This window comes from Oncorhynchus gorbuscha, unplaced genomic scaffold (assembly GCF_021184085.1).
Source record: "Oncorhynchus gorbuscha isolate QuinsamMale2020 ecotype Even-year unplaced genomic scaffold, OgorEven_v1.0 Un_scaffold_4360, whole genome shotgun sequence".
Lineage (NCBI taxonomy): Eukaryota > Metazoa > Chordata > Actinopteri > Salmoniformes > Salmonidae > Oncorhynchus > Oncorhynchus gorbuscha.
The window spans coordinates 6,243-33,983 of NW_025748393.1; the positions used below are offsets into that span (position 1 = coordinate 6,243).

At 45.6% G+C, this 27,741-nt stretch overlaps 1 protein-coding gene across 2 annotated transcripts; it reads left to right on the forward strand.

The window, feature by feature from the left end:
• Positions 1-1,643: 1,643 nt before the first annotated feature.
• LOC124028522 (retinol dehydrogenase 8-like) lies at positions 1,644-27,741 on the forward strand. 2 transcript variants are annotated; one of them, XM_046340563.1, is made up of 6 exons: positions 1,648-2,051; positions 19,874-20,035; positions 24,729-24,908; positions 25,841-25,934; positions 26,716-26,899; positions 27,391-27,741. In XM_046340563.1, the coding sequence occupies exons 1-6, from the start codon at positions 1,946-1,948 to the stop codon at positions 27,619-27,621; spliced, it is 957 nt and encodes a 318-aa protein (XP_046196519.1). In that variant the 5' UTR covers positions 1,648-1,945; the 3' UTR covers positions 27,622-27,741. The 2 variants fall into 2 exon arrangements, with proteins under 2 accessions (XP_046196520.1, XP_046196519.1); XM_046340564.1 differs by lacking the exon at positions 24,729-24,908 and having other exon boundaries at positions 1,644-2,051.

Genomic DNA, 27,741 nt, shown 5'->3' on the forward strand with positions numbered 1-27,741 from the left:
GTCCTTCCGTCACTCTCCTTCTCACACCCAATCAACTCTCTTCGACCGGACCGTTATTAAACCATCCTCCCGCTACCAAATTCTGTTGATAAAAGGATATGTAGAAGGGTGAGCCGGTTAAGGATCGATTCAGACAAGGTGGTAGATTGTACGACAAGCGACAGATTTATTCAGAGTGAGAATATCTGGTACACGTATATACGGCTCTCCCATTCGCTCGCACAGAACAGCAGGAAAAAGAGAAAGAGTGAACCGTTACAATACAATTTATACAAAACAGAAAGTAGGTTGATCCTGGGAGATCGGATCTTTTGATTGGTTCAGCTGGGCCGTTCGTCTGTAGTCTTCCGCCATTGGCTCAGCTGGGCCGTCCGTCTGTAGTCTTCCGCCATTGGCTCAGCTGGGCCGTCCGTCACTCTCGAATCCCGCCGTCACATCCGTTCAGCTAAAAGGGACTGTGTGTGCTGGATGGGGGTGTGTGTGCGTGAGTTATCCTGTAGGGGGCCCCACATCCTTTACTGTGAGTTGTAGCCATGCATTTAGCAGTAGGCTGATCACTTGCATAAGAGAATAGCAATTCTTTACACCCTTACCGTTAATTTCCCCTTACCGTTAGTGTCCCCTTTCCGTTAGTTTCCCCTTACCGTTAGTTTCCCCTTACCGTTAGTTTCCCCTTACCGTTAGTTTCCCCTTACCGTTAGTTTCCCCTTACCGTTAATTTCCCCTTACCGTTAGTGTCCCCTTTCCGTTAGTTTCCCCTTACCGTTAATTTCCCCTTACCGTTAATTTCCCCTTACCGTTAGTGTCCCCTTTCCGTTAGTTTCCCCTTACCGTTCGTTTCCCCTTACCGTTAGTGTCCCCTTTCCGTTAGTTTCCCCTTACCGTTAATTTCCCCTTACCGTTAGTGTCCCCTTTCCGTTAGTTTCCCCTTACCGTTAGTTTCCCCTTACCGTTAGTTTCCCCTTACCGTTAGTTTCCCCTTACCGTTAGTTTCCCCTTACCATTAGTGTCCCCTTACCGTTAGTTTTCCCTTACCGTTAGTTTCCCCTTACCGTTAGTTTCCCCTTACCGTTAGTTTCCCCTTACCGTTAGTTTCCCCTTACCGTTAGTTTCCCCTTACCGTTAGTTTTCCCTTACCCATGATACTAGCCTTGTCCAGACATGGGCAACTTTGATGGCGCTGGCCTCAAATAATCTGAACTCATGATGAGGGCCCGCCATTACCCCCCACCCATCCCCCAAGTTCTTTTGTTGTAATTCCATTTTGCAATGGGGTGTAGAGAAAATGCTGTGAGTTTAAAGCAAGTTTGCAGAAATTCTAAACATGTTGCCATAGGATGGAGAGACATGTTTACAGTTGTTACTGTAATATCTGAGTGAAATTGACTAACAAAATCAATGGCGGAGTCCCCAGGAGGTAATTTGGCCATGATTACTAAGTTTAAATAGCTGGCTACTAGACTCATTTACCAAGCTAAAACATGTTCGCTGACAGGGCTAACTGAGTGGCTATCAGTGATTAAAATAACGAGAAAAACTGCTAATGTGCTAACGAATTTGAAATTGTATATTGTGTATCCCACTAGTCTAACTCGCAACCGTAAACAACAGACGGGAGGGGAGTTCCCGGGGGAGGTCCCCGTCCGTGGCCTAGTCATTACTGTTCTACCGAGTTCAACAGATGAGGCGGGGAGGCCACGCCAGGTGACCAACCGACAGTGAAGCCTACGCGTTAGATAATCTTGGCGCAGGTCTGTGCTGTCCATGTGACTCTGGAGCGCGGTGTGTGTTTGTGTGCGTGTTATCCGCTTACAGGGGCTCTCAACGCAAAGCCCCTGTCATCTTGCTCGCGCTGCTGCTTGCTCATTCCCGATGTGCCAACTGGAGAGAGAAGAGAAGCGACGTTAGTTGTTTGAACCGTTAAGGGGAAAACGTTAGGAGAGCCATGGCGAACCCAGGACAAAAAGTGGTGCTAATCACCGGTTGCTCCTCCGGGATCGGACTGAGGATGGCGGTGATGCTCGCTAAGGACGAGAAACAGCGCTATCACGGTAAGAGAGTATCATGGTAAGAGAGTAACCTCCAGAGCCTTCAGCAAGTATTCACACACCCTTGGAGTTGTTCCACATTTTGTGTTTACAGCCTGCATTTAAAATGTATACCGTTTAGATGTTTGGTCACTGGCCTACACACAACATCCCATAGTGTCAAAGTGGAATTATGGATTTTTAAATTGTTACAAATTAATACAAAAAAAGGGAAAAGATGAAGTGTTTTGGGTCAATAAGTGTTCGGCCCCTTTGTTACATCAACCCTAAATAAGTTCAGGAGTAAACATGTACTTAACAAGTCACATAATGACTGTAAGTCGCTTTGGATAAAAGCGTCTGCTAAATGGCATATATTATTATTATTATTATAATTGCATGGACACATAGTTGCATGGACTCACTGTGTGTGCAATAATTGTGTTTAACATGATTTTTTTTAAATAAATCCCTCATTACCTGTAAAGTGCCTCAGTCGAGCAGTGAATTTCAAACACAGATTCAACCACAAATGAACTCACCTCCAGCAGGACCATAACCGATAGCCAAGGCCACTACGCTGGGTTTGTTTCCCAAGAAGACAGGGAATGATGCTGAGTGGCTGAATCACAGTTTACACTTAAACCTATGGCAAAACCTGAAAATGGTTGCCTAGCAATGATCATAAACCACTTTGACAGCCCTTGAAGAATTTAGAAAATAATCATGTGCAAATGTTGCCCAATCCAGGCATGGAAAGCTCTTAGAGATTTACCCAGAGAGCTGTAATCGCTGCCAAAGATGCTTCGACAAAGTGTTGATCAGGGGACAGAATAATTATGTAAATAAGATGTTTCTGTATTTAATTTTCGATAAATATGCAACATTTTTCTCAAAACATGTTTTCACTTTGTGACTATGGCGTATTGTGTGTAATTGGTTGAGCGAAAAAAAAAAAAAAAAAAGATTGAACCCATTTTGAATTCAGGCTGTAACACAGAAAAATGTGTGTGTGTGTGTGTGTGTGTGTGTGTGTGTGTGTGTGTGTGTGTGTGTGTGTGTGTGTGTGTGTGTGTGTGTGTGTGTGTGTGTGTGTGTGTGTGTGTGTGTGTGTGTGTGTGTGTGTGTGTGTGTGTGTGTGTGTGTGTGTGTGTGTGTGTGTGTGTGTCTGGTGTACAGCAGCCTAATGGTGACGATGCTGTTAGTAGGTTACGTCCAAATACTCCAATATATTGGGTTATATAAACCTGTAGTCTATGATTTATCTCTATAAAAACATGATTTATGGTTAAAAGTAGTGCACTATGTAGGGAATATGGTGCACTATGTAGGGAATATGGTGCACTATGTAGGGAATAGGGTACACTATGTAGGGAATAGGGTACACTATGTAGGGAATAGGGTACACTGTGTAGGGAATAGATTGGACTATGTAGGGAATAGGGTGCACTATGTAGGGAATAGGATACACTATGTAGGGAATAGGGTACACTATGTAGGGAATAGGGTACACTATGTAGGGAATAGGGTGCACTATGTAGGAAATAGAGTGGACTATGTAGGGAATAGGGTGGACTATGTAGGGAATAGGGTGCAGGTTATAACACTGGTACACAACATACATCACTTACATAGCAGGTTATAACACTGGTACACAACATACAACAACTACATAGCAGGTTATAACACTGGTACACAACATACATCACTTGCATAGCAGGTTATAACACTGGTACACAACATACATCACTGACATAGCAAGTTATAACACTGGTACACAACATACATCACTTACATAGCAGGTTATAACACTGGTACACAACATACAACAACTACATAGCAGGTTATAACACTGGTACACAACATACATCACTTACATAGCAGGTTATAACACTGGTACACAACATACATCACTTACATAGCAGGTTATAACACTGGTACACAACATACATCACTTACATAGCAGGTTATAACACTGGTACACAACATACATCACTTACATAGCAGGTTATAACACTGGTACACAACATACAACAACTACATAGCAGGTTATAACATTGGTACACAACATACAACAACTACATAGCAGGTTATAACACTGGTACACAACATACATCACTTACATAGCAGGTTATAACACTGGTACACAACATACATCACTTACATAGCAGGTTATAACACTGGTACACAACATACAACAACTACAAAGCAGGTTATAACACTGGCACACAACATACAACAACTACATAGCAGGTTATAACACTGGTACACAACATACATCACTTACATAGCAGGTTATAACACTGGTATGCAATGCACATGAACTACATAGCAGGTTATAACACTGATACACAACATACATCAACTACATAGCAGGTTATAACACTGGTATGCAATGCACATGAACTACATAGCAGGTTATAACACTGGTACACAACATACATCACTTACATAGCAGGTTATAACACTGGTATGCAATGCACATGAACTACATAGCAGGTTATAACACTGATACACAACATACATCAACTACATAGCAGGTTATAACACTGGTATGCAATGCACATGAACTACATAGCAGGTTATAACACAGGTACACAACATACTAGAGGTCGACCGATTATGATTTTTCAACGCCGATACCGATACCGATTATTGGAGGACCAATTCAAGCCTCTACTGTCACGCCTTGGTCTTAGTATTTTGTGTTTTCTTTAATTATTTGTTCAGGCCAGGGTGTGACATGGGTTTATTGTGTTGTCGTATTGTTTTTTTTTGTAGGCATTGGGATTGTGGCTGATTAGGGGTGTGTCTAGCATAGGCTTGGCTGCCTGAGGCGGTTCTCAATCAGAGTCAGGTGATTCTCGTTGTCTCTGATTGGGAACCATATTTAGGTAGCCTGGGTTTCACTGTGTATTTCGTGGGTGATTGTTCCTGTCTCTGTGTAGTGTTCACCAGATAGGCTGTAATAGGTTTTCGCGTTTCGTTTGTTGTTTTTGTATATTATAGTTATTTCATGTATCGCTATTCTTCATTAACCGGTTAAGACTCTAGGGGCAGTATTTCATTTTTGGATAAAAAGACGTGCCCGTTTTTAGCGCAATATTTTGTCACGAAAAGATGCTCGACTATGCTTGGAATTGATAGTTTTGGAAAGAAGACACTCTGACGATTCCAGAACTGCAAAGATTTTCACTATGAGTGCCTTAGAACAAAACCTACAGGCAAAACCAAGATGTTTGAGCGACCAGGAAATCAACAGGATTTCTGATGGCACGTTTTCCATGATCGCCTTATATGGCTGTGAATGCGACAGGAATGAACGGACACTTCCTATCGTTTCCCCAAGGTGTCTGCAGCATTGTGACGTATTTGTAGGCATATCATTGGAAGATTGACCATAAGAGACTACATTTACCAGGGGTCCCGCACGGTGTCTGCGTGGAAATTGGTGCGCAAAAGTCAGGTACCAGTATTTTTCCATCCGAATCTGAGAACAATGCAGGCTTCCAGGAATGGCATTTCAATGAAGAGATATATGACAAAACACCTTGAGGATGGATTCAAACAACGTTTTCCATGTTTCAGTCGATATTATGGAGTTAATTCGGAAAAAGTTTGACGTGTAGGTGACTGAATTTTCGGTTAGTTTCGGTAGCCAAATGCATATTAACAAACGGAACGTTGTGTCCTACACAAGCATCTTTCAGGAAAAACTGGACATCTGCTATGTAACTGAGAGTCTCCTCATTGAAACATCTGAAGTTCTTCAAAGGTAAATTATTTTATTTGATCCCTTTGCTGGTTTTTGTGAATATGTTGCGTGCTAAATGCTAACGCTAAATGCTAAGCTAGCTATCACCACTCTTACACAAATTATTGATTTTCTCTGGTTCTAAAGCATATTTTGAAAATCTGAGACGACAGGATTGTTAAGAAAAGGATAAGCTTGAGGATAGGCATATTTATTTCATTTCATTTGCGATTTTTAGAAATCGCTAACGTTGCGTTATGGTAATGAGCTTGAGGCTATGATTACGCTACCGAATACGGTGTGGGTAGGACTAACAGGTTAAAGAACATGAGTAACCACCACGCTGCATTTTGGTCCGCTTCTCCTTCAACAGATGAACGCCGTTACATCTACCGATTAAATCAGCCAATTTTTTAAAATATTTATTTGTAATAATGACAATTAGAACAATACTGAATGAACACTTATTTTAACTTAATATAATACATCAATAAAATCTATTTAGCCTCAAATAAATAATGAAACATGTTCAATTTGGTTTAAATAATGCAAAAACAAAGTGTTGGAGAAGAAAGTAAAAGTGCAATATGTGCCATGTAAGAAAGCTAACGTTTAAGTTCCTTGCTCAGAACATGAGAACATATGAAAGCTGGTGGTTCCTTTTAAACATGAGTCTTCAATATTCCCAGGTAAGACGTTTTAGGTTGTAGTTATTATAGGAATTATAGGACTATTTCTCTTGATACAATTTGTATTTCATATACCTTTCACTATTGGATGTTCGTATAGGCATTTCAGTATTGCCAGTGTAACAGTATAGCTTCCGTCCCTCTCCTCGTCCCTACCTAGGCTCGAACCAGGAACACATCGACAACAGCCACCCTCTAAGCAGCGTTACCCATCGTTCCACAAAAGCCGCGGCCCTTGCAGAGCAAGGGGAACAACTACTCCAAGTCTCAGAGCGAGTGACGATTGAAACGCTATTAGCGCGCACTCCACTAACTAGCTAGCTATTTCACATCAGTTACATCAGGCTAATCTCGGGAGTTGATAGGCTTGAATTCATAAACAGCGCAATGCTTGAAGCATTGTGAGGAGCTGCTGGCAAAATGCATGACATTGCTGTTCGAATGAATGCTTACGAGCCTGCTGGTGCCTACCATCGCTCAGTCAGACTGCTCTATCAAATCATAGACTTAATTATAACATAATAACACACAGAAATACGAGCCTTAGGTCATTAATATGGTAGAATCCGGAAACTATCATCTCGAAAACAAAACGTTTATTCTTTCAGTGAAATACGGAACCGTTCCGTATTTTATCGAACGGTTGGCATCCCTAAGTCTAAATATTGCTGTTACATTGCATAACCTTCAATGTTATATCATAATTACGTAAAATTCTGGCCAATTAATTCGCAATGAGCCAGGCAGCCCAAACTGCCCAAACTGCATATACCCTGACTCTGCGTGCAATGAACGCAAGAGAAGTGAGACAATTTCACCTGGTTAATATTGCCTGCTAACCTGGATTTCTTTTAGCTTAATATGCAGGTTTAGATATATATACCTGTGCACCCTATTCCCTACATAGTCCACCCTATTCCCGACATAGTCCACCCTATTCCCGACATAGTCCACCCTATTCCCTGGGGCGGCAGGGTAGCCTAGTGGTTAGAGCATTGAACTAGTAACCGAAAGGTTGCAAGTTCAAATCCCCGAGCTGACAAGGTACAATATCTGTCGTTCTGCCCCTGAACAGGCAGTTAACCCACTGTTCCTAGGCCAGTTAACCCACTGTTCCTAGACCAGTTAACCCACTATTCCTAGACCAGTTAACCCACTGTTCCTAGGCCAGTTAACCCACTGTTCCTAGACCAGTTAACCCACTATTCCTAGACCAGTTAACCCACTGTTCCTAGGCCGTCATTGAAAATAAGAATTTGTTCTTAACTGACTTGCCTAGTTAAATAAAGGTAAAATAAGTAAATAAATAAAAATAAAGAAAGGCCTTGATGTTTCTGGTTAGGTCCACGTAGGACAGTCCTTTGTCGCAAATGTCTCCGCATCGATTATATGCAACACAGGACACGCTAGATAAACTAGTAATATCATCAAGTAGTTAACTAGTGATTATGATTGATTGATTGATTGTTTTTTATAATATAAGTTTAATGTTAGCTAGCAACTTACCTTGGCTTCTTACTGCATTCTCGTAACAGGCAGTCTCCTCGTGGAGTGCAATGTAAGGCAGGTGGTTAGAGCGTTGGACTAGGTAACCGTAAGGTTGCAAGATTGAGTCCCCGAGCTGACAAGGTAAATATCTGTCGTTCTGCCCCTGAACAAGGCAGTTAACCCACTGTTCCTAGGCCATCATTGTAAATCAGAATTTGTTCTTAACTGACTTGCCTAGTTAAATAAAGGTTTTAACATTTTTTTTAAACGGCCAAATCGGTGTCCAAAACTACCCCAATTAATCGGCCATTCGGATTAATCGGTCGACCTCTACAACATACATCACTTACATAGCAGGTTATAACACATAGCATGGTTACATGATTGTCTGTCTGCAGTCTGGGCTATGTAAGGCTCTGTGTACGTAAGAGTGTGTACGTAAGAGTGTGTGCGTAAGAGTGTGTACGTAAGAGTGTGTACGTAAGAGTGTGTGCGTAAGAGTGTGTGCGTAAGAGTGTGTATGTAAGAGTGTGTCTGCAGTCTGGGCTATGTAAGACTCTGTGTAGGTAAGAGTGTGTGCGTAAGAGTGTGTGCGTAAGACTGTGTGCGTAAGAGTGTGTGCGTAAGAGTGTGTGCGTAAGAGTGTGTGCGTAAGAGTGTGTGCGTAAGAGTGTGTGTGTAAGTTACACATCATGGTTATTATGTCTCATCCCTGCTTAACCTGAGACCAATCAGTAAGAGTAGTAGCATTACCACTGCTCTCAGTGTCCTAATGCCTGGTGGATAATACCTAAACCTCCAGGAGGGGCCCTGGCTGGGCCGCTTACTGCCCCACTTAGAGGCCTCATCCTGGGCCGCGGGCGAGCCAGAGGGTGGCGTGGGATGGGTATTCTTGGTGCTGTCGGGTGAGTGCTAACGCTAAGCTAGCCCCATAATAAGACCAGCCCACAGTGCCAGGGCTAAATCAGACAGCAGACACGTGAGGTACAGGCGGTTCAGGGCCGTCTGGCTGCTATCTATAGAACAGTAATAGCACAGTGTTTCTCAATCAGACAGCAGACACGTGAGGTACAGGTAGTTCAGGGCCGTCTGGCTGCTGTATATAGAACAGTAATAACACAGTGTTTCTCAATCAGACAGCAGACACGTGAGGTACAGGCAGTTCAGGGCCGTCTGGCTGCTGTCTATAGTACAGTATAACACAGTGTTTCTCAATCAGACAGCAGACACGTGAGGTATAGGTAGTTCAGGGCCGTCTGGCTGCTGTCTATAGAACAGTAATAACACAGTGTTTCTCAATCAGACAGCAGACACGTGAGGTACAGGCGGTTCAGGGCCGTCTGGCTGCTGTCTATAGAACAGCAATAACACAGTGTTTCTCAATCAGACAGCAGACACGTGAGGTACAGGCAGTTCAGGGCCGTCTGGCTGCTGTCTATAGAACAGTAATAACACAGTGTTTCCTGGTTCTGAGGGTCAACATGTTTATGTTTTAATCATTAACACTATTCAGTTGAATCCCGCTGATCAACACATCGTTAAACCTTTCATTAGTGGAATCAGGTGTTACTCAGAACCATGTGGTTTATATTAACCTGTACAGGACCTGGACATATAGATGTATAGAGTAGTATAGGATAGTACAGGATACTCAGAACCATGTGGTTTATATTAACCTGTACAGGGATAATTGTTATGTATATAGTAGTATAGGATAGTACAGGATACTCAGAACCATGTGGTATAAGGTAGGGATGTATATAGTAGTATAGGATATTATAGGATACTCAGAACCATGTGGTATAAGGTAGGGATGTATATAGTAGTATAGGATATTATAGGATACTCAGAACCATGTGGTATAAGGTAGGGATGTATATAGTAGTATAGGATATTATAGGATACTCAGAACCATGTGGTTCACACAGTTAGATGTCGACCAGCGGTACGCAACCTGTGGTCCGTGGACTGGCGCCGGCCCCTGGGATGATACTGAGCGGTCCATCAGGTAGTTAACTGACAGTGATTTAGTTATACGGGGCGGCAGGTACTGCCGGTTCGAATCCCGGGGTCTGACGGGACCCGGGAGTTGCTGGAATCAAATCCCAGATGCCATTGCCTGTCATTGTGCCCCTGAGCAAGGCACTTAAAACCCCCACAACTGCTCCACGGGCGCCCAGTGTGGCAGCCCCCTGCTCCAACCTCTCCAACCTGTATACAGGTGTCCTATCTTAATTTGATCACTCTGTTTTCGCAGAGAATTTTCCTGCACAGCTGAAAATTCTTAATTTGATATTTTTGGGGGGGCTTCTAAAGTTCGTAATTTCCACTGTAAAATCTCTGAATGTATCAACCCCTACAAACATGTCTATTAATCATAATCCACATAATAATTCAAATGTCCTGTTACTGCAGGATTGTTTTCCTGCTGTGAGAAACTAGTCAAATTAAAATGTAACATCTTTTTGTGTCTTTCAGAGGGGTTGGGATCATTTGGCCTTGTATACAGATGGTGAATAAAAGGATCTCCATAATTTGATGCAGCTAAACGGTCCTTGGACATCAACTCATCCTCCTTCCTTCTCTCTAACCTTAAGGCTACCTGCCTATTACCTTCTCCCTGAATGAACTGTCATATGAACAGCATAATGTGCTACAAGTAGAGACCGACCTGGAAAAGGTCTCTATAAAGAAGGAGAGGGGGAGGGTCTCCATAAAGAAGGAGAGGGGGAGGGTCTCCATAAAGAAGGAGAGGGGGAAGGTCTCCATAAAGACGGAGAGGGGGAAGGTCTCCATAAAGAAGGAGAGGGAGAAGGTCTCCATAAAGAAGGAGAGGGAGAAGGTCTCCATAAAGAAGGAGAGGGAGAAGGTCTCCATAAAGAAGGAGAGGGGGAAGGTCTTCATAAAGAAGAGAGGGGGAAGGTCTCCATAAAGAAGGAGAGGGGGAAGGTCTCCATAAAGAAGAGAGAGGGGAAGGTCTCCATAAAGAAGGAGAGGGGGAAGGTCTCCATAAAGAAGGAGAGGGAAAAGGTCTCCATAAAGAAGGAGAGGGAGAAGGTCTCTATAAAGAAGGAGAGGGGGAAGGTCTCCATAAAGAAGGAGAGGGGAAGGTCTCCATAAAGAAGGAGAGGGGGAAGGTCTCCATAAAGAAGGAGAGGGGGAAGGTCTCCATAAAGAAGGAGAGGGGGAAGGTCTCCATAAAGAAGGAGAGGGGGAAGGTCTCCATAAAGAAGGAGAGGGAGAAGGTCTCCATAAAGAAGGAGAGGGGGAAGGTCTCCATAAAGAAGGAGAGGGGGGTCTCCATAAAGAAGGAGGGGGATGAGAAGGTCTCCATAAAGAAGGAGAGGGAGAGGGAGAAAGTCTCCACAAAGAAGGAGAGGGGAGGGAAAGGTCTCCATTAAGAATGTGAGGGGGAGAGGGGAGGGAGAAGGTCTCCATAAAGAAGGAGAGGGGAGGGAAAGGTCTCCATTAAGAAGGAGAGGGGAGGGAGAAGGTCTCCATTAAGAAGGAGAGGGGAGAGGGGGAGGGAGAAGGTCTCCATAAAGAAGGAGAAGGTCTCCATAAAGAAGGAGAGAGAGAAGGTCTCCATAAAGAAGGAGAGGGAGAAGGTCTCCATAAAGAGAGGGAGGGGAGAGGGGAGGGGGAAGGTCTCCATTAAGAAAGAGAGGGGGAGAGGGGGAGGGAGAAGGTCTCCGTAAAGAAGGAGAAGGGAGGGAAAAGGTCTCCACAAAGAAGGATAGGGGAGGGAGAAGGTCTCCATTAAGAAGGAGAGGGGGAGAGGGGGAGGGAGAAGGTCTCCATAAAGAAGGAGGGGGAGAGGGGGAGGGAAAATGTCTCCACAAAGGAGAGGGGGAGAGGGGAGGGAAAAGGTCTCCACAAAGGAGAGGGGGAGGGAGAAGGAAGGGGGGAGAAGGTCTCCATAAAGAAGGACAGGGGGAGAGGGGGAGGGAGAAGGAAGGAAAGGGGAGAGAGGTGAGAAATAGCTACAAAGATTAACAATAGCCAGCTAGAAAGTAAATTCAGTCCTTTGGGAATATGATTATGATTATTATTAATATCATAACGTCTTATAGAATGTGGCTTCCCCTCCGCTCTTTCCTCTCCTCACCTCTCAACATTCCACACACACAATAGAAAACCCCACCCACACTCACACAAATAATATACACATTCCACACACACAATAGAAAACCCCACCCACACTCACACAAATAATATACACATTCCACACACACAATAGAAAACCCCACCCACACTCACACAAATAATATACACATTCCACACACACAATAGAAAACCCCACCCACACTCACACAAATAATATACACATTCCACACACACAATAGAAAACCCCACCCACACTCACACAAATAATATACACATTCCACACACACAATAGAAAACCCCACCCACACTCACACAAATAATATACACATTCCACACACACAATAGAAAACCCCACCCACACTCACACAAATAATATACACATTCCACACACACAATAGAAAACCCCACCCACACAAATAATATACACATTCCACACACACAATAGAAAACCCCACCCACACAAATAATATACACATTCCACACACACAATAGAAAACCCCACCCACACAAATAATATACACATTCCACACACACAATAGAAAACCCCACCCACACAAATAATATACACATTCCACACACACAATAGAAAACCCCACCCACACAAATAATATACACATTCCACACACACAATAGAAAACCCCACCCACACAAATAATATACACATTCCACACACACAATAGAAAACCCCACCCACACAAATAATATACACATTCCACACACACAATAGAAAACCCCACCCACACAAATAATATACACATTCCACACACACAATAGAAAACCCCACCCACACTCACACAAATAATATACACATTCCACACACACAATAGAAAACCCCACCCACACTCACACAAATAATATACACATTCCACACACACAATAGAAAACCCCACCCACACTCACACAAATAATATACACATTCCACACACACAATAGAAAACCCCACCCACACTCACACAAATAATATACACATTCCACACACACAATAGAAAACCCCACCCACACTCACACAAATAATATACACATTCCACACACACAATAGAAAACCCCACCCACACTCACACAAATAATATACACATTCCACACACACAATAGAAAACCCCACCCACACTCACACAAATAATATACACATTCCACACACACAATAGAAAACCCCACCCACACAAATAATATACACATTCCACACACACAATAGAAAACCCCACCCACACAAATAATATACACATTCCACACACACAATAGAAAACCCCACCCACACAAATAATATACACATTCCACACACACAATAGAAAACCCCACCCACACAAATAATATACACATTCCACACACACAATAGAAAACCCCACCCACACAAATAATATACACATTCCACACACACAATAGAAAACCCCACCCACACAAATAATATACACATTCCACACACACAATAGAAAACCCCACCCACACTCACACAAATAATATACACATTCCACACACACAATAGAAAACCCCACCCACACTCACACAAATAATATACACATTCCACACACACAATAGAAAACCCCACCCACACAAATAATATACACATTCCACACACACAATAGAAAACCCCACCCACACTCACACAAATAATATACACATTCCACACACACAATAGAAAACCCCACCCACACAAATAATATACACATTCCACACACACAATAGAAAACCCCACCCACACAAATAATATACACATTCCACACACACAATAGAAAACCCCACCCACACTCACACAAATAATATACACATTCCACACACACAATAGAAAACCCCACCCACACTCACACAAATAATATACACATTCCACACACACAATAGAAAACCCCACCCACACTCACACAAATAATATACACATTCCACACACACAATAGAAAACCCCACCCACACTCACACAAATAATATACACATTCCACACACACAATAGAAAACCCCACCCCCACTCACACAAATAATATACACATTCCACACACACAATAGAAAACCCCACCCACACTCACACAAATAATATACACATTCCACACACACAATAGAAAACCCCACCCACACTCACACAAATAATATAAACATTCCACACACACAATAGAAAACCCCACCCACACTCACACAAATAATATACACATTCCACACACACAATAGAAAACCCCACCCACACCCACACAAATAATATACACATTCCACACACACAATAGAAAACCCCACCCACACAAATAATATACACATTCCACACACACAATAGAAAACCCCACCCACACAAATAATATACACATTCCACACACACAATAGAAAACCCCACCCACACCCACACAAATAATATACACATTCCACACACACAATAGAAAACCCCACCCACACAAATAATATACACATTCCACACACACAATAGAAAACCCCACCCACACTCACACAAATAATATACACATTCCACACACACAATAGAAAACCCCACCCACACTCACACAAATAATATACACATTCCACACACACAATAGAAAACCCCACCCACACTCACACAAATAATATACACATTCCACACACACAATAGAAAACCCCACCCACACTCACACAAATAATATACACATTCCACACACACAATAGAAAACCCCACCCACACCCACACAAATAATATACACATTCCACACACACAATAGAAAACCCCACCCACACAAATAATATACACATTCCACACACACAATAGAAAACCCCACCCACACAAATAATATACACATTCCACACACACAATAGAAAACCCCACCCACACCCACACAAATAATATACACATTCCACACACACAATAGAAAACCCCACCCACACAAATAATATACACATTCCACACACACAATAGAAAACCCCACCCACACAAATAATATACACATTCCACACACACAATAGAAAACCCCACCCACACTCACACAAATAATATACACATTCCACACACACAATAGAAAACCCCACCCACACAAATAATATACACATTCCACACACACAATAGAAAACCCCACCCACACAAATAATATACACATTCCACACACACAATAGAAAACCCCACCCACACTCACACAAATAATATACACATTCCACACACACAATAGAAAACCCCACCCACACTCACACAAATAATATACACATTCCACACACACAATAGAAAACCCCACCCACACTCACACAAATAATATACACATTCCACACACACAATAGAAAACCCCACCCACACTCACACAAATAATATACACATTCCACACACACAATAGAAAACCCCACCCACACTCACACAAATAATATACACATTCCACACACACAATAGAAAACCCCACCCACACTCACACAAATAATATACACATTCCACACACACAATAGAAAACCCCACCCACACAAATAATATACACATTCCACACACACAATAGAAAACCCCACCCACACTCACACAAATAATATACACATTCCACACACACAATAGAAAACCCCACCCACACAAATAATATACACATTCCACACACACAATAGAAAACCCCACCCACACAAATAATATACACATTCCACACACACAATAGAAAACCCCACCCACACTCACACAAATAATATACACATTCCACACACACAATAGAAAACCCCACCCACACTCACACAAATAATATACACATTCCACACACACAATAGAAAACCCCACCCACACTCACACAAATAATATACACATTCCACACACACAATAGAAAACCCCACCCACACTCACACAAATAATATACACATTCCACACACACAATAGAAAACCCCACCCACACTCACACAAATAATATACACATTCCACACACACAATAGAAAACCCCACCCACACTCACACAAATAATATACACATTCCACACACACAATAGAAAACCCCACCCACACTCACACAAATAATATAAACATTCCATACTCAAACATGCACTTACATGCAGGGTTTGTAACTTCTGTCTAACACCAATGTATTACACACACATTGACGTGCTCAAACACACACACACACACACACACACACACACACACACACACACACACACACACACACACACACACACACACACACACACACACACACACACACACACACACACACACAGTGTAATTTCTGTTTACTCATTATCTGGTTCAATCCAGTGAACTCTGTTTGACCCTATTCTCTCTCTCGCCCTCTCTCTCACTCTGTACATCTCTCTCTCTCTCACTCTGTACATCTCTCTCCTCTCTCACTCTCTCTCTCTCTCTCCTCTCTCTCCCCTCTCCTCTCTCACTCTCTCTCTCTCTCCTCTCTCTCCCCTATCCTCTCTCACTCTCTCTCTCTCCCCTCTCTCTCACCCCTCTCCTCCCTCTCTCACTCTGTACATCTCTCTCTCTCTCTCTCTCACCCCCCCTCTCCTCTCTCTCTCTCTCCCACCCCCCTCTCTCCCCTCTCTCTCTCTCTCCCACCCCCTCTCCCCTCTCTCTCTCTCTCTCTCCCACCCCCTCTCTCCCCTCTCCTCTCTCTCTCCCACCCCCCTCTCCCCTCTCCTCTCTCCCCCTCTCCCTCTCTCTCTCTCCCACCCCCTCTCCTCCCTCTCCCTCCCTCTCTCTCTCCCACCCCTCTCCTCTCTCTCTCCCACCCCCTCTCACCCCTCTCCTCTCTCTCTCCCACCCCTCTCTCTCTCTCTCCCACCCCTCTCTCTCTCTCTCCCTCCCCTCTCCTCTCTCCCTCCCACCCCCTCTCCTCTCTCCCTCCCACCCCCTCTCACCCCTCTCCTCTCTCTCTCTCCCTTCCAATCTCTCTCCCACCCCTCTCTCCCTCTCCTCTTTCTCTCCCTCCCAATCTCTCTCTCCCACCGCCCAATCACCCCTCCCACCCCTCTCTCTCTCCCTCTCTCTCCCCCCACCTCCCCTCTCTCTCTCACCCCCTCTCCCCTCCTCCTCTCTCTTTCTCCCCCTCTCCTCTCTCCCTTCAAATCTCTCTCTCCCACCCCCTCTCCCCTCTCTCTCTCGCTCTCTCCCACACCCTCTCTCCCTCTCTCCCTCTCCCCTCTCCTCTCCTCCCTCTCCCCTCTCACCCCCTCTCTCCCCTCTCTCTCTCTCTCCCTCTCCCCTCTCTCTGTCTCTCCCCTCTCCTCTCTCTCCCACCCCTCTCCCCCTCTCTCTCTCTCTCTCTCTCTCTCTCTCCCTCTCTCTCTCTCTCTCCCTCTCCCCTCTCTCTCTCTCTCCCACCCCCTCTCCCCTCTCCTCTCTCTCTCCCCCCCCTCCCTCTCTCTCTCTCTCCCACCCCCCTCTCCCCTCTCCTCTCTCTCTCTCTCTCTCTCTCCCACCCCCCCCTCCCCTCTCCTCTCTCTCTCTCTCTCCCACCCCCTCTCCCCTCTCTTCTCTCTCTCCCACCCCCTCTCCCCTCTCCTCTCTCCCCCCCCCTCTCCCTCTCTCTCTCTCCCACCCCCTCTCCTCCCTCTCCCTCTCTCTCTCTCTCCCACCCCTCTCTCTCTCTCTCCCACCCCCTCTCACCCCTCTCCTCTCTCTCTCCCACCCTCTCTCTCTCTCTCCCACCCCTCTCCTCTCTCCCTCCCACCCCCTCTCCTCTCTCCCTCCCACCCCCTCTCACCCCCTCTCCTCTCTCTCTCTCCTTCCAATCTCTCTCCCACCCCCTCTCTCCCCTCTCCTCTTTCTCTCCCTCCCAATCTCTCTCTCCCACCGCCCAATCACCCCTCCCACCCCTCTCTCTCTCCCCTCTCTCTCCCCCCCCACCTCCCCTCTCTCTCTCACCCCTCTCCCCTCCCTCCTCTCTCTTTCTCCCCCCTCTCCTCTCTCCCTTCAAATCTCTCTCTCCCACCCCCTCTCCCCTCTCTCTCTCGCTCTCTCCCACACCCTCTCTCCCTCTCTCCCTCTCCCTCTCCTCTCTCTCCCTCTCCCCTCTCACCCCCCTCTCCCCTCTCCTCTCTCCTCCCTCTCCCCTCTCTCTGTCTCTCCCCTCTCCTCTCTCTCCCACCCCCTCCCCCCCTCTCTCTCTCTCTCTCTCTCTCTCCTCTCTCTCCTCTCCCTCTCCCCTCTCCTCTCTCTCTCCCACCCCCCTCTCCCCTCCCTCTCTCTCCCACCCCCCTCTCCTCTCTCTCTCTCTCCCACCCCCCTCTCCCCTCTCCTCTCTCTCTCTCCTCTCTCTCTCCCACCCCCTCTCCCCTCTCCTCTCTCTCTCTCTCTCTCCCACCCCCTCTCCCCTCTCTTCTCTCTCTCCCACCCCCCTCTCCCTCTCCCTCTCTCTCTCCCACCCCCCTCTCCCCTCTCTCTCTCTCTCCCACCCCCTCTCCCCTCTCCTCTCTCTCTCTCTCTCCCCCCCCCTCCCCTCTCCTCTCTCTCTCCCACCCCTCTCCTCTCCCCCCCTCTCCCTCTCTCTCTCCCACCCCCCTCTCCCCTCTCCTCTCTCTCTCCCACCCCCCTCTCCTCTCTCTCCCCCTCTCCTCCCCCCTCTCCCACCCCACCTCCCCTCTCCTCTCTCTCTCCCACCCCCCCTCTCCCCTCTCTCTCTCTCCCACCCCCTCTCCTCTCTCTCCCACCCCCTTCTCCTCTCTCTCTCCCACCCCCTCTCCCCTCCCCCTCTCCTCTCTCTCCCACCCCCTCTCCCCTCCCCCTCTCCTCTCTCTCCCACCCCCCCCTCCCTCCCCCCCCCTCTCCTCTCTCTCTCTCTCTCCCCCCTCCCCTCTCCTCTCTCTCCCACCCCCCTCTCCCCTCTCTCTCTCTCTCTCTCTCTCCCACCTCCCCTCTCCTCTCTCTCTCCCACCCCCTCTCCCTCTCCTCTCTCTCTCCCACCCCCTCTCCTCTCCTCCCACCCCCTCTCCTCTCTCTCCCACCCCCTTCTCCTCTCTCTCTCCCACCCCCCTCTCCCCTCCCCTCTCTCTCTCTCTCCCACCCCCTCTCCCCTCCCCCCCCTCTCCTCTCTCTCCCACCCCCCCTCCCACCCCCCTCTCTCCTCTCCTCTCTCTCTCTCCCCCCCTTCCCCTCTCCTCTCTCTCCCACCCCCCTCTCCCCTCTCTCTCTCTCTCTCTCTCTCCCACCTCCCCTCTCCTCTCTCTCTCCCCCCCCCTCTCCCCTCTCCTCTCTCTCTCCCACCCCCCTCTCTCTCTCTCTCCCACCCCCTCTCCCCTCTCTCTCTCTCTCTCCCACCCCCCTCTCCCCTCTCCTCTCTCTCTCCCACCCCCCTCTCCTCTCTCCTCTCTCTCTCCCCCTCTCTCTCTCTCTCTCCCCCCCCCTCTCCCCTCTCCTCTCTCTCTCCCACCCCCTCTCCCTCTCTCTCTCTCTCCCACCCCCCTCTCCTCTCTCTCCCCCCCTCTCCCACCCCCCTCTCCCCTCTCCTCTCTCTCTCCTCTCTCTCCCACCCCCTCTCCTCTCTCTCCCACCCCCCTCTCCTCTCTCTCTCCCACCCCCCTCTCCCACCCCCCTCTCCCACCCCCCTCTCTCTCTCCCACCCCTCCCCTCTCCTCTCTCTCCCACCCCCTCTCCCCTCTCTCCCCCCTCTCCCCTCTCTCTCTCTCTCCCACCCCCTCTCCCCTCTCCTCTCTCTCTCCCACCCCCCTCTCCCCTCTCCTCTCTCTCTCCCACCCCCCCCTCTCCTCTCTCTCTCCCACCCCCCTCTCTCCTCTCCTCTCTCTCTCCCAACCCCCTCTCCCTCTCCTCTCTCTCTCCCACCCCCCTCTCCCCTCCCCTCTCCTCTCTCTCTCCCACCCCCTCTCCCCTCCCCTCCCCCTCTCCTCTCTCTCCCCCCCCCTCCCACCCCTCCTCTCCTCTCTCCCCCCCTCTCCCCTCTCCTCCCTTTCCAGTCATTGCCACCATGCGAGACCTGAAGCGTAAAGACAAGCTGGTGGAGGCAGCAGGTGATGCGTACGGGAAGAGCCTCTCTCTAGCGGTGTTGGACGTGTGTACGGACGAGTCAGTCAAACAGTGTATCGACGGAATCAAGGACAGACATGTCGACGTACTCAGTAAGGAACAAGCTACTATTACACAGTACTCAGTAAGGAACAAGCTACTATTACACAGTACTCAGTAAGGAACAAGCTACTATTACACAGTACTCAGGAAGGAACAAGCTACTATTACACAGTACTCAGTAAGGGACAAGCTACTATTACACAGTACTCAGGAAGGAACAAGCTACTATTACACAGTACTCAGGAAGGAACAAGCTACTATTACACAGTACTCAGGAAGGAACAAGCTACTATTACACAGTACTCAGTAAGGAACAAGCTACTATTACACAGTACTCAGTAAGGAACAAGCTACTATTACACAGTACTCAGTAAGGAACAAGCTACTATTACACAGTACTCAGTAAGGAACAAGCTACTATTACACAGTACTCAGGAAGGAACAAGCTACTATTACATAGTACTCAGTAAGGAACAAGCTACTATTACACAGTACTCAGTAAGGAACAAGCTACTATTACACAGTACTCAGTAAGGAACAAGCTACTATTACACAGTACTCAGGAAGGAACAAGCTACTATTACACAGTACTCAGTAAGGAACAAGCTACTATTACACAGTACTCAGTAAGGAACAAGCTACTATTACACAGTACTCAGGAAGGAACAAGCTACTATTACATAGTACTCAGTAAGGAACAAGCTACTATTACACAGTACTCAGTAAGGAACAAGCTACTATTACACAGTACTCAGTAAGGAACAAGCTACTATTACACAGTACTCAGGAAGGAACAAGCTACTATTACACAGTACTCAGTAAGGAACAAGCTACTATTACACAGTACTCAGTAAGGAACAAGCTACTATTACACAGTACTCAGGAAGGAACAGCTACTATTACACAGTAACTGACCTCAATTCAGATCATAGTTCATTGAGAGACTGGAGAGGCCACAGTAAAACTGACCTCAGTTCAGGGGCCATATGTATGAAGCGTCTCAGACTAGGAGTGCTGATCTAGGATCAGGTCCCCCTCCTGTCAATGTAGTGTTATTCATTGTGTTCTAGAAGGCAACATGTATCCTAGATCATCGCTCCTGCCTCTGATCTGGCTGACTCACTAAACACACGTTTTGTTTGTAAGTTATGGTGGAGTGGTGGAGTGGTGGAGTGGTGGAGTGTTGGAGTGGTGGAGTGTTGGAGTGTGCCCCTGGCCCCTGGCCCCTGGCTATCCATAAAGAAAAAATAAATGGTGCCATCTGGTTGGCTTAAAATAAGGAATTTGAAATGATTTATACTTTGACGTTTAATACGGAAGTATATTTTAGTAATTACATTCACTTTTGATACTTAAGTATATTTTAGTAATTACATTCACTTTTGATACTTAAGTATATTTTAGTAATTACATTCACTTTTGATACTTAAGTATATTTTAGTAATTACATTCACTTTTGATACTTAAGTATATTTTAGTAATTACATTCACTTTTGATACTTAAGTATATTTTAGTAATTACATTCACTTTTGATACTTAAGTATATTTTAGTAATTACATTCACTTTTGATACTTGAGTATATTTTAGTAATTACATTCACTTTTGATACTTAAGTATATTTTAGTAATTACATTCACTTTTGATACTTAAGTATATTTTAGTAATTACATTCACTTTTGATACTTAAGTATATTTTAGTAATTACATTCACTTTTGATACTTAAGTATATTTTAGTAATTACATTCACTTTTGATACTTAAGTATATTTTAGTAATTACATTCACTTTTGATACTTAAGTATATTTTAGTAATTACATTCACTTTTGATACTTAAGTATATTTTAGTAATTACATTCACTTTTGATACTTAAGTATATTTTAGTAATTACATTCACTTTTGATACTTAAGTATATTTTAGTAATTACATTCACTTTTGATACTTAAGTATATTTTAGTAATTACATTCACTTTTGATACTTAAGTATATTTTAGTAATTACATTCACTTTTGATACTTAAGTATATTTTAGTAATTACATTCACTTTTGATACTTAAGTATATTTTAGTAATTACATTCACTTTTGATACTTAAGTATATTTTAGTAATTACATTCACTTTTGATACTTAAGTATATTTTAGTAATTACATTCACTTTTGATACTTAAGTATATTTTAGTAATTACATTCACTTTTGATACTTAAGTATATTTTAGTAATTACATTCACTTTTGATACTTAAGTATATTTTAGTAATTACATTCACTTTTGATACTTAAGTATATTTTAGTAATTACATTCACTTTTGATACTTAAGTATATTTTAGTAATTACATTCACTTTTGATACTTAAGTATATTTTAGTAATTACATTCACTTTTGATACTTAAGTATATTTTAGTAATTACATTCACTTTTGATACTTAAGTATATTTTAGTAATTACATTCACTTTTGATACTTAAGTATATTTAAAACCAAATACTTTTTCACTTTTACTCAAGTAGTATTTTACTGGGTGACTTTACTTGAGTCCTTTTCTATTAAGGTATCTTTACTTTTACTCAAGTATGACAACTGGGTACTTTATCCACCACTGCAACTACTATTTGAGAAGGTCCGGTCACACACATTTCCTAGGTGGCCAAGGTCCTAGGTGACAAAGGTCCTAGGTGGCAAAGGTCCTAGGTGACAAAGGTCCTAGGGGGCAAAGGTCCTAGGTGGCAAAGGTCCTAGGTGGGAAAGGTCCTAGGTGGCAAAGGTCCTAGGTGACAAAGGTCCTAGATGGCAAAGGTCCTAGGTGGCAAAGGTCCTAGGTGACAAAGGTCCTAGGTGGGAAAGGTCCTAGGTAGCAAAGGTCCTAGGTGGCAAAGGTCCTAGGTGGGAAAGGTCCTAGGTGGCAAAGGTCCTAGGTGGGAAAGGTCCTAGGTGGGAAAGGTCCTAGGTGGCAAAGGTCCTAGGTGGGAAAGGTCCTAGGTGGCAAAGGTCCTAGGTGACAAAGGTCCTAGATGACAAAGGTCCTAGATGGGAAAGGTCCTAGGTGGCCAAGGTCCTAGATGGCAAAGGTCCTAGATGGCAAAGGTCCTAGGTGGCCAAGGTCCTAGATGGCAAAGGTCCTAGGTGACAAAGGTCCTAGATGACAAAGGTCCTAGATGGGAAAGGTCCTAGGTGGCCAAGGTCCTAGGTGGCCAAGGTCCTAGGTGACAAAGGTCCTAGGTGACAAAGGTCCTAGATGACAAAGGTCCTAGATGGGAAAGGTCCTAGGTGGCCAAGGTCCTAGATGGCAAAGGTCCTAGATGGCAAAGGTCCTAGGTGGCCAAGGTCCTAGATGGCAAAGGTCCTAGGTGGGAAAGGTCCTAGATGGCAAAGGTCCTAGGTGGGAAAGGTCCTAGGTGGCAAAGGTCCTAGGTGACAAAGGTCCTAGGTGGCAAAGGTCCTAGATGGCAAAGGTCCTAGGTGGGAAAGGGATATTGTCATTCATCAGCCTGGGGCATTCTACTATTACAACTCTCAACAGCAGTAAGTTGAAAGCCCGACTGAGTTCCTAAAAAGTAGGGACCCGCGGTCCGTATTTACCCCTTTCTGGATCCGGATCTGAACCGCCTGGTAACCAGTTGAGTGAGAGATGGCTGATATGTACTATACAGGCCCTGGTCAGAGACTGGGCTAAAGCCTGGTTATAACTCAGTGTAGTGAGAGACTGGGATAAAGCCTGGTTATAACTCAGTGTAGTGGGAGACTGGGATAAAGCCTGGTTATAACTCAGTGTAGTGAGAGACTGGGATAAAGCCTGGTTATAACTCAGTGTAGTGAGAGACTGGGATAAAGCCTGGTTATAACTCAGTGTAGTGGGAGACTGGGATAAAGCCTGGTTATAACTCAGTGTAGTGGGAGACTGGGATAAAGCCTGGTTATAACTCAGTGTAGTGAGAGACTGGGATAAAGCCTGGTTATAACTCAGTGTAGTGAGAGACTGGGATAAAGCCTGGTTATAACTCAGTGTAGTGAGAGACTGGGATAAAGCCTGGTTATAACTCAGTGTAGTGAGAGACTGGGATAAAGCCTGGTTATAACTCAGTGTAGTGGGAGACTGGGATAAAGCCTGGTTATAACTCAGTGTAGTGAGAGACTGGGATAAAGCCTGGTTATAACTCAGTGTAGTGAGAGACTGGGATAAAGCCTGGTTATAACTCAGTGTAGTGAGAGACTGGGATAAAGCCTGGTTATAACTCAGTGTAGTGAGAGACTGGGATAAAGCCTTAGGTTATAACTCAGTGTAGTGAGAGACTGGGATAAAGCCTGGTTATAACTCAGTGTAGTGAGAGACTGGGATAAAGCCTGGTTATAACTCAGTGTAGTGAGAGACTGGGATAAAGCCTGGTTATAACTCAGTGTAGTGAGAGGCCGGGATAAAGCCTTGGGTTATACTTCCACCCGGTGGTGACTACTGGAACACAACTGAAGAGACGAGAGTGCTCTGATCACCTATGTGAACTGGGGTGTCACTCTTTCCTTCTGGTTTCCCTATTCCTTCCTCTCTCTTCTCCCTCCCTCTCTCTACCTCTTCTCTCTCTCCTCCCCCCTCCCACCTCTCTCTCCCTCCTTCCACCTCTCCCTCCTCCTTCCTTCCTTCCTCCCACCTCTCCTTTCCTCCTCCTACCTCTCACCTCTCTCTCCCCTTCCTTCTCCCATCCTCCTCCCTCCCACCTCTCCTCTCCTCCCTCCTCTCTCTCTCTCTCTAGTTAATAATGCAGGTATAGGTCTGGTGGGACCGGTGGAAAGCATCAGTATAGCTGAGATGAAGAGTGTGTTTGAGACCAACTTCTTCGGTGTGATCCGGATGATCAAGGAGGTGATGCCAGATATGAAGAAGAGGAAGGGAGGACACATCATAGTGGTCAGCAGTGTCATGGGACTACAGGGTACGGAACACACATCATAGTGGTCAGCAGTGTCATGGGACTACAGGGTACGGAACACACATCATAGTGGTCAGCAGTGTCATGGGACTACAGGGTACGGAACACACATCATAGTGGTCAGCAGTGTCATGGGACTACAGGGTACGGAACACACATCATAGTGGTCAGCAGTGTCATGGGACTACAGGGTACGGAACTATGCTTTGTTGATTGATTGATTGATTGATTGGCTGATTGATTGGCTGATTGATTGGCTGATTGATTGGCTGATTGATTGGCTGATGTGAAAAAGAGGAGGAGATACACATCATAGTGGTCAGCAGTGTCATGGGACTACAGGGTACGGAACTATGCTTTATTGATTGATTGATTGATTGATTGATTGATTGATTGATTGGCTGATGTGAAAAAGAGGAGGAGATACACATCATAGTGGTCCAAGCGATATGAGGCAAATGTGATATGTTCACTTTTTAATAAAAGCACGAAACTCGGTACACTTGTACAGTTTGAGGCCCTGAACATTTTCAGATATGGAGGCATTGCAAAAACGCCTCCTGGCGGCCGTGGCGGCCATTTTATATTCTGCCACAGTCGGACAGTGTGTTTTCCTGTCCTATCTGCTGAACCAGACATGAATACACAGAAAAGGTGATGTCTACATCTATGTTTTGATGGTGAAGGATGACAATGGTTCCGTGTACAACATCATAAACGGTTGAGAAAATGATATAATGGTGGACTTTTATATAATGGTGAAGCCATGTGAAGACATTCAATGTAAAATCTCCTGTTTCGTAGAATATTATGTCTGTTGTTCATTTGAAAATGGGATGAAACTCATTTCTTTATGTTTTTTTTTTTACATAATGCTTGTCAACAGATGTGGTAGTAGTGGGGGATCCTGATGAAATACTGCTCTCTGATCTCAGGTGTCGTGTTTAATGACGTGTATGCTGCCTCCAAGTTTGCCATGGAAGGGTTTTGTGAGTGTCTGGCTGTACAACTGCTCAAGTTTAACGTCACGTGAGTCTCTCTAACACAGCTAGCTATGTTTTCCTAAAATAATGTCTTTATTTTTTAAATTTAAAATGTATATTTTGTCGGGGACGGACCAATTAAAACATACGATTAAAAATATGATTTCTCTTCTCTCCTTTCTTTTCTCTCTCCTTCTCCCCCTCTTTCTTTTCTCTCTCCTTCTCCCCCTCTTTCTTTTCTCTCTCCTTCTCCCCCTCTTTCTTTCTCTCTCCTTCTCTCTCCTCTTCTTCTCCTTCTCCTCTCTCTTCTCCTCTTTCTTCTCTCTCTCATTCTCCCCCTTTCTTTCTCTCTCTCATTCTCCTTCTCTCTCTCCTTCTCTCTCTCCTTCTCTCTCTCCTTCTCTCTCTCCTTCTCCCCCTCTTTCTTCTCTCTCTCCTTCTCCCCTCTTTCTTTTCTCTCTCATTCTCCCCCCTCTTTCTTCTCCCTCTCCTTCTTCTCTCTCTCTTCTCCCCCTCTTTCTTTCTCTCTCTTCTTTCTCTCTTTCTCTCCTCTCCCTCCTCTCCTCTCCTCTCCTTCCTCTCCCCTCCTCTCTCTCTCTTTTCTCTCTTTCTCTCCTCTCCCTCCTCTCCTCTCCTCCTCTCCTCCTCTCTCCCTCTCTCTCTCTCCTCTCCCTCCTCCCTCTCCCTCCTCTCCTCTCCCTCTCCTCTCCTCTCCTCTCCTCTCCTCTCTCCTCTCCCTCCTCTCTCTCCCTCCCTCCTCTCCTCTCCCTCCTCTCCTCTCCCTCCTCTCCTCTCCCTCCTCTCCCCTCTCCTCTTCCTCCCCCTAGTATGTCTATGATAGAGCCAGGCCCGGTCCATACAGAGTTTGAATCGAAGATGATTCAGGACGTCCGTCAGAAAGAGTTCCCTGGGGCCGATGCCGATACCGTCAACTACTTTAAAAACGTCTACCTGCCCTCCTCCGTCGACATCTTTGAGACGCTAGGACAGACCCCCGATGACATCGCCAGGGTTAGTCCACCTGCCTGAGTGTGTGTGTGGCCTACTCTCTCTTTACTCTCTCTATTCTCTCCCTACTCTCTCTCCCTCTCGCTCTACTCGCTCTCTCTCTACTCTCTCTCTACTCTCTACTCTCTCTCCCTCTCGCTCTACTCTCTCTCTACTCTCTACTCTCTCTCTATCCCCCCTCTCTTTTTTCTCTCTCGCCACCTGTCTCTCTCTCCTTCTCTTCCTCCCCCAGCAGTGCACTAACTACTCTCTCTACTCTCTCTACTCTCTCTGTCTCTCTCTACTCTCTACTCTCTCTCTACTCTCTCTCCCTCCCTCTGTCTCTACTCCCTCTGTCTCTCTACTCCCTCTCTACCCCCCACTCGTTTTTCTCTCTCTCTCTCTCCACCTGTCTTTCTCTCCCTTTCCTCCCCCAGCAGTGCACTAACTTGTCTCTCTCTCCTTCTCTTCCACCCCCAGCAGTGCACTAACTAGTCTCTCTCACTCTCCTGTAGTGTACTAAGAAGGTGATTGAGCAGGGCAGTTCTGCACGGTTCCGGAACCTTACCAACCCGCTGTACACGCCCATCGTGGCACTGAAGTATGCAGACGAGACGGGCGGCCTGTCGGTGCACGCCTTCTACCATATGTTGTTCAACCTGGGGCCCCTGATGCACGTTAGCATGAAGGCTATGCAGTACCTGACCTGTGGATGTCTACGCTCCAGGACCATCTCCCCAAACTAGACACACACACACACACGGCATGCAGAGACACACACACACACGGGCATGCAGAAACACACACACACAGAGAGACACACGAGCATGCAGAGACAACACACACATAGGCACACGGAGGCACAC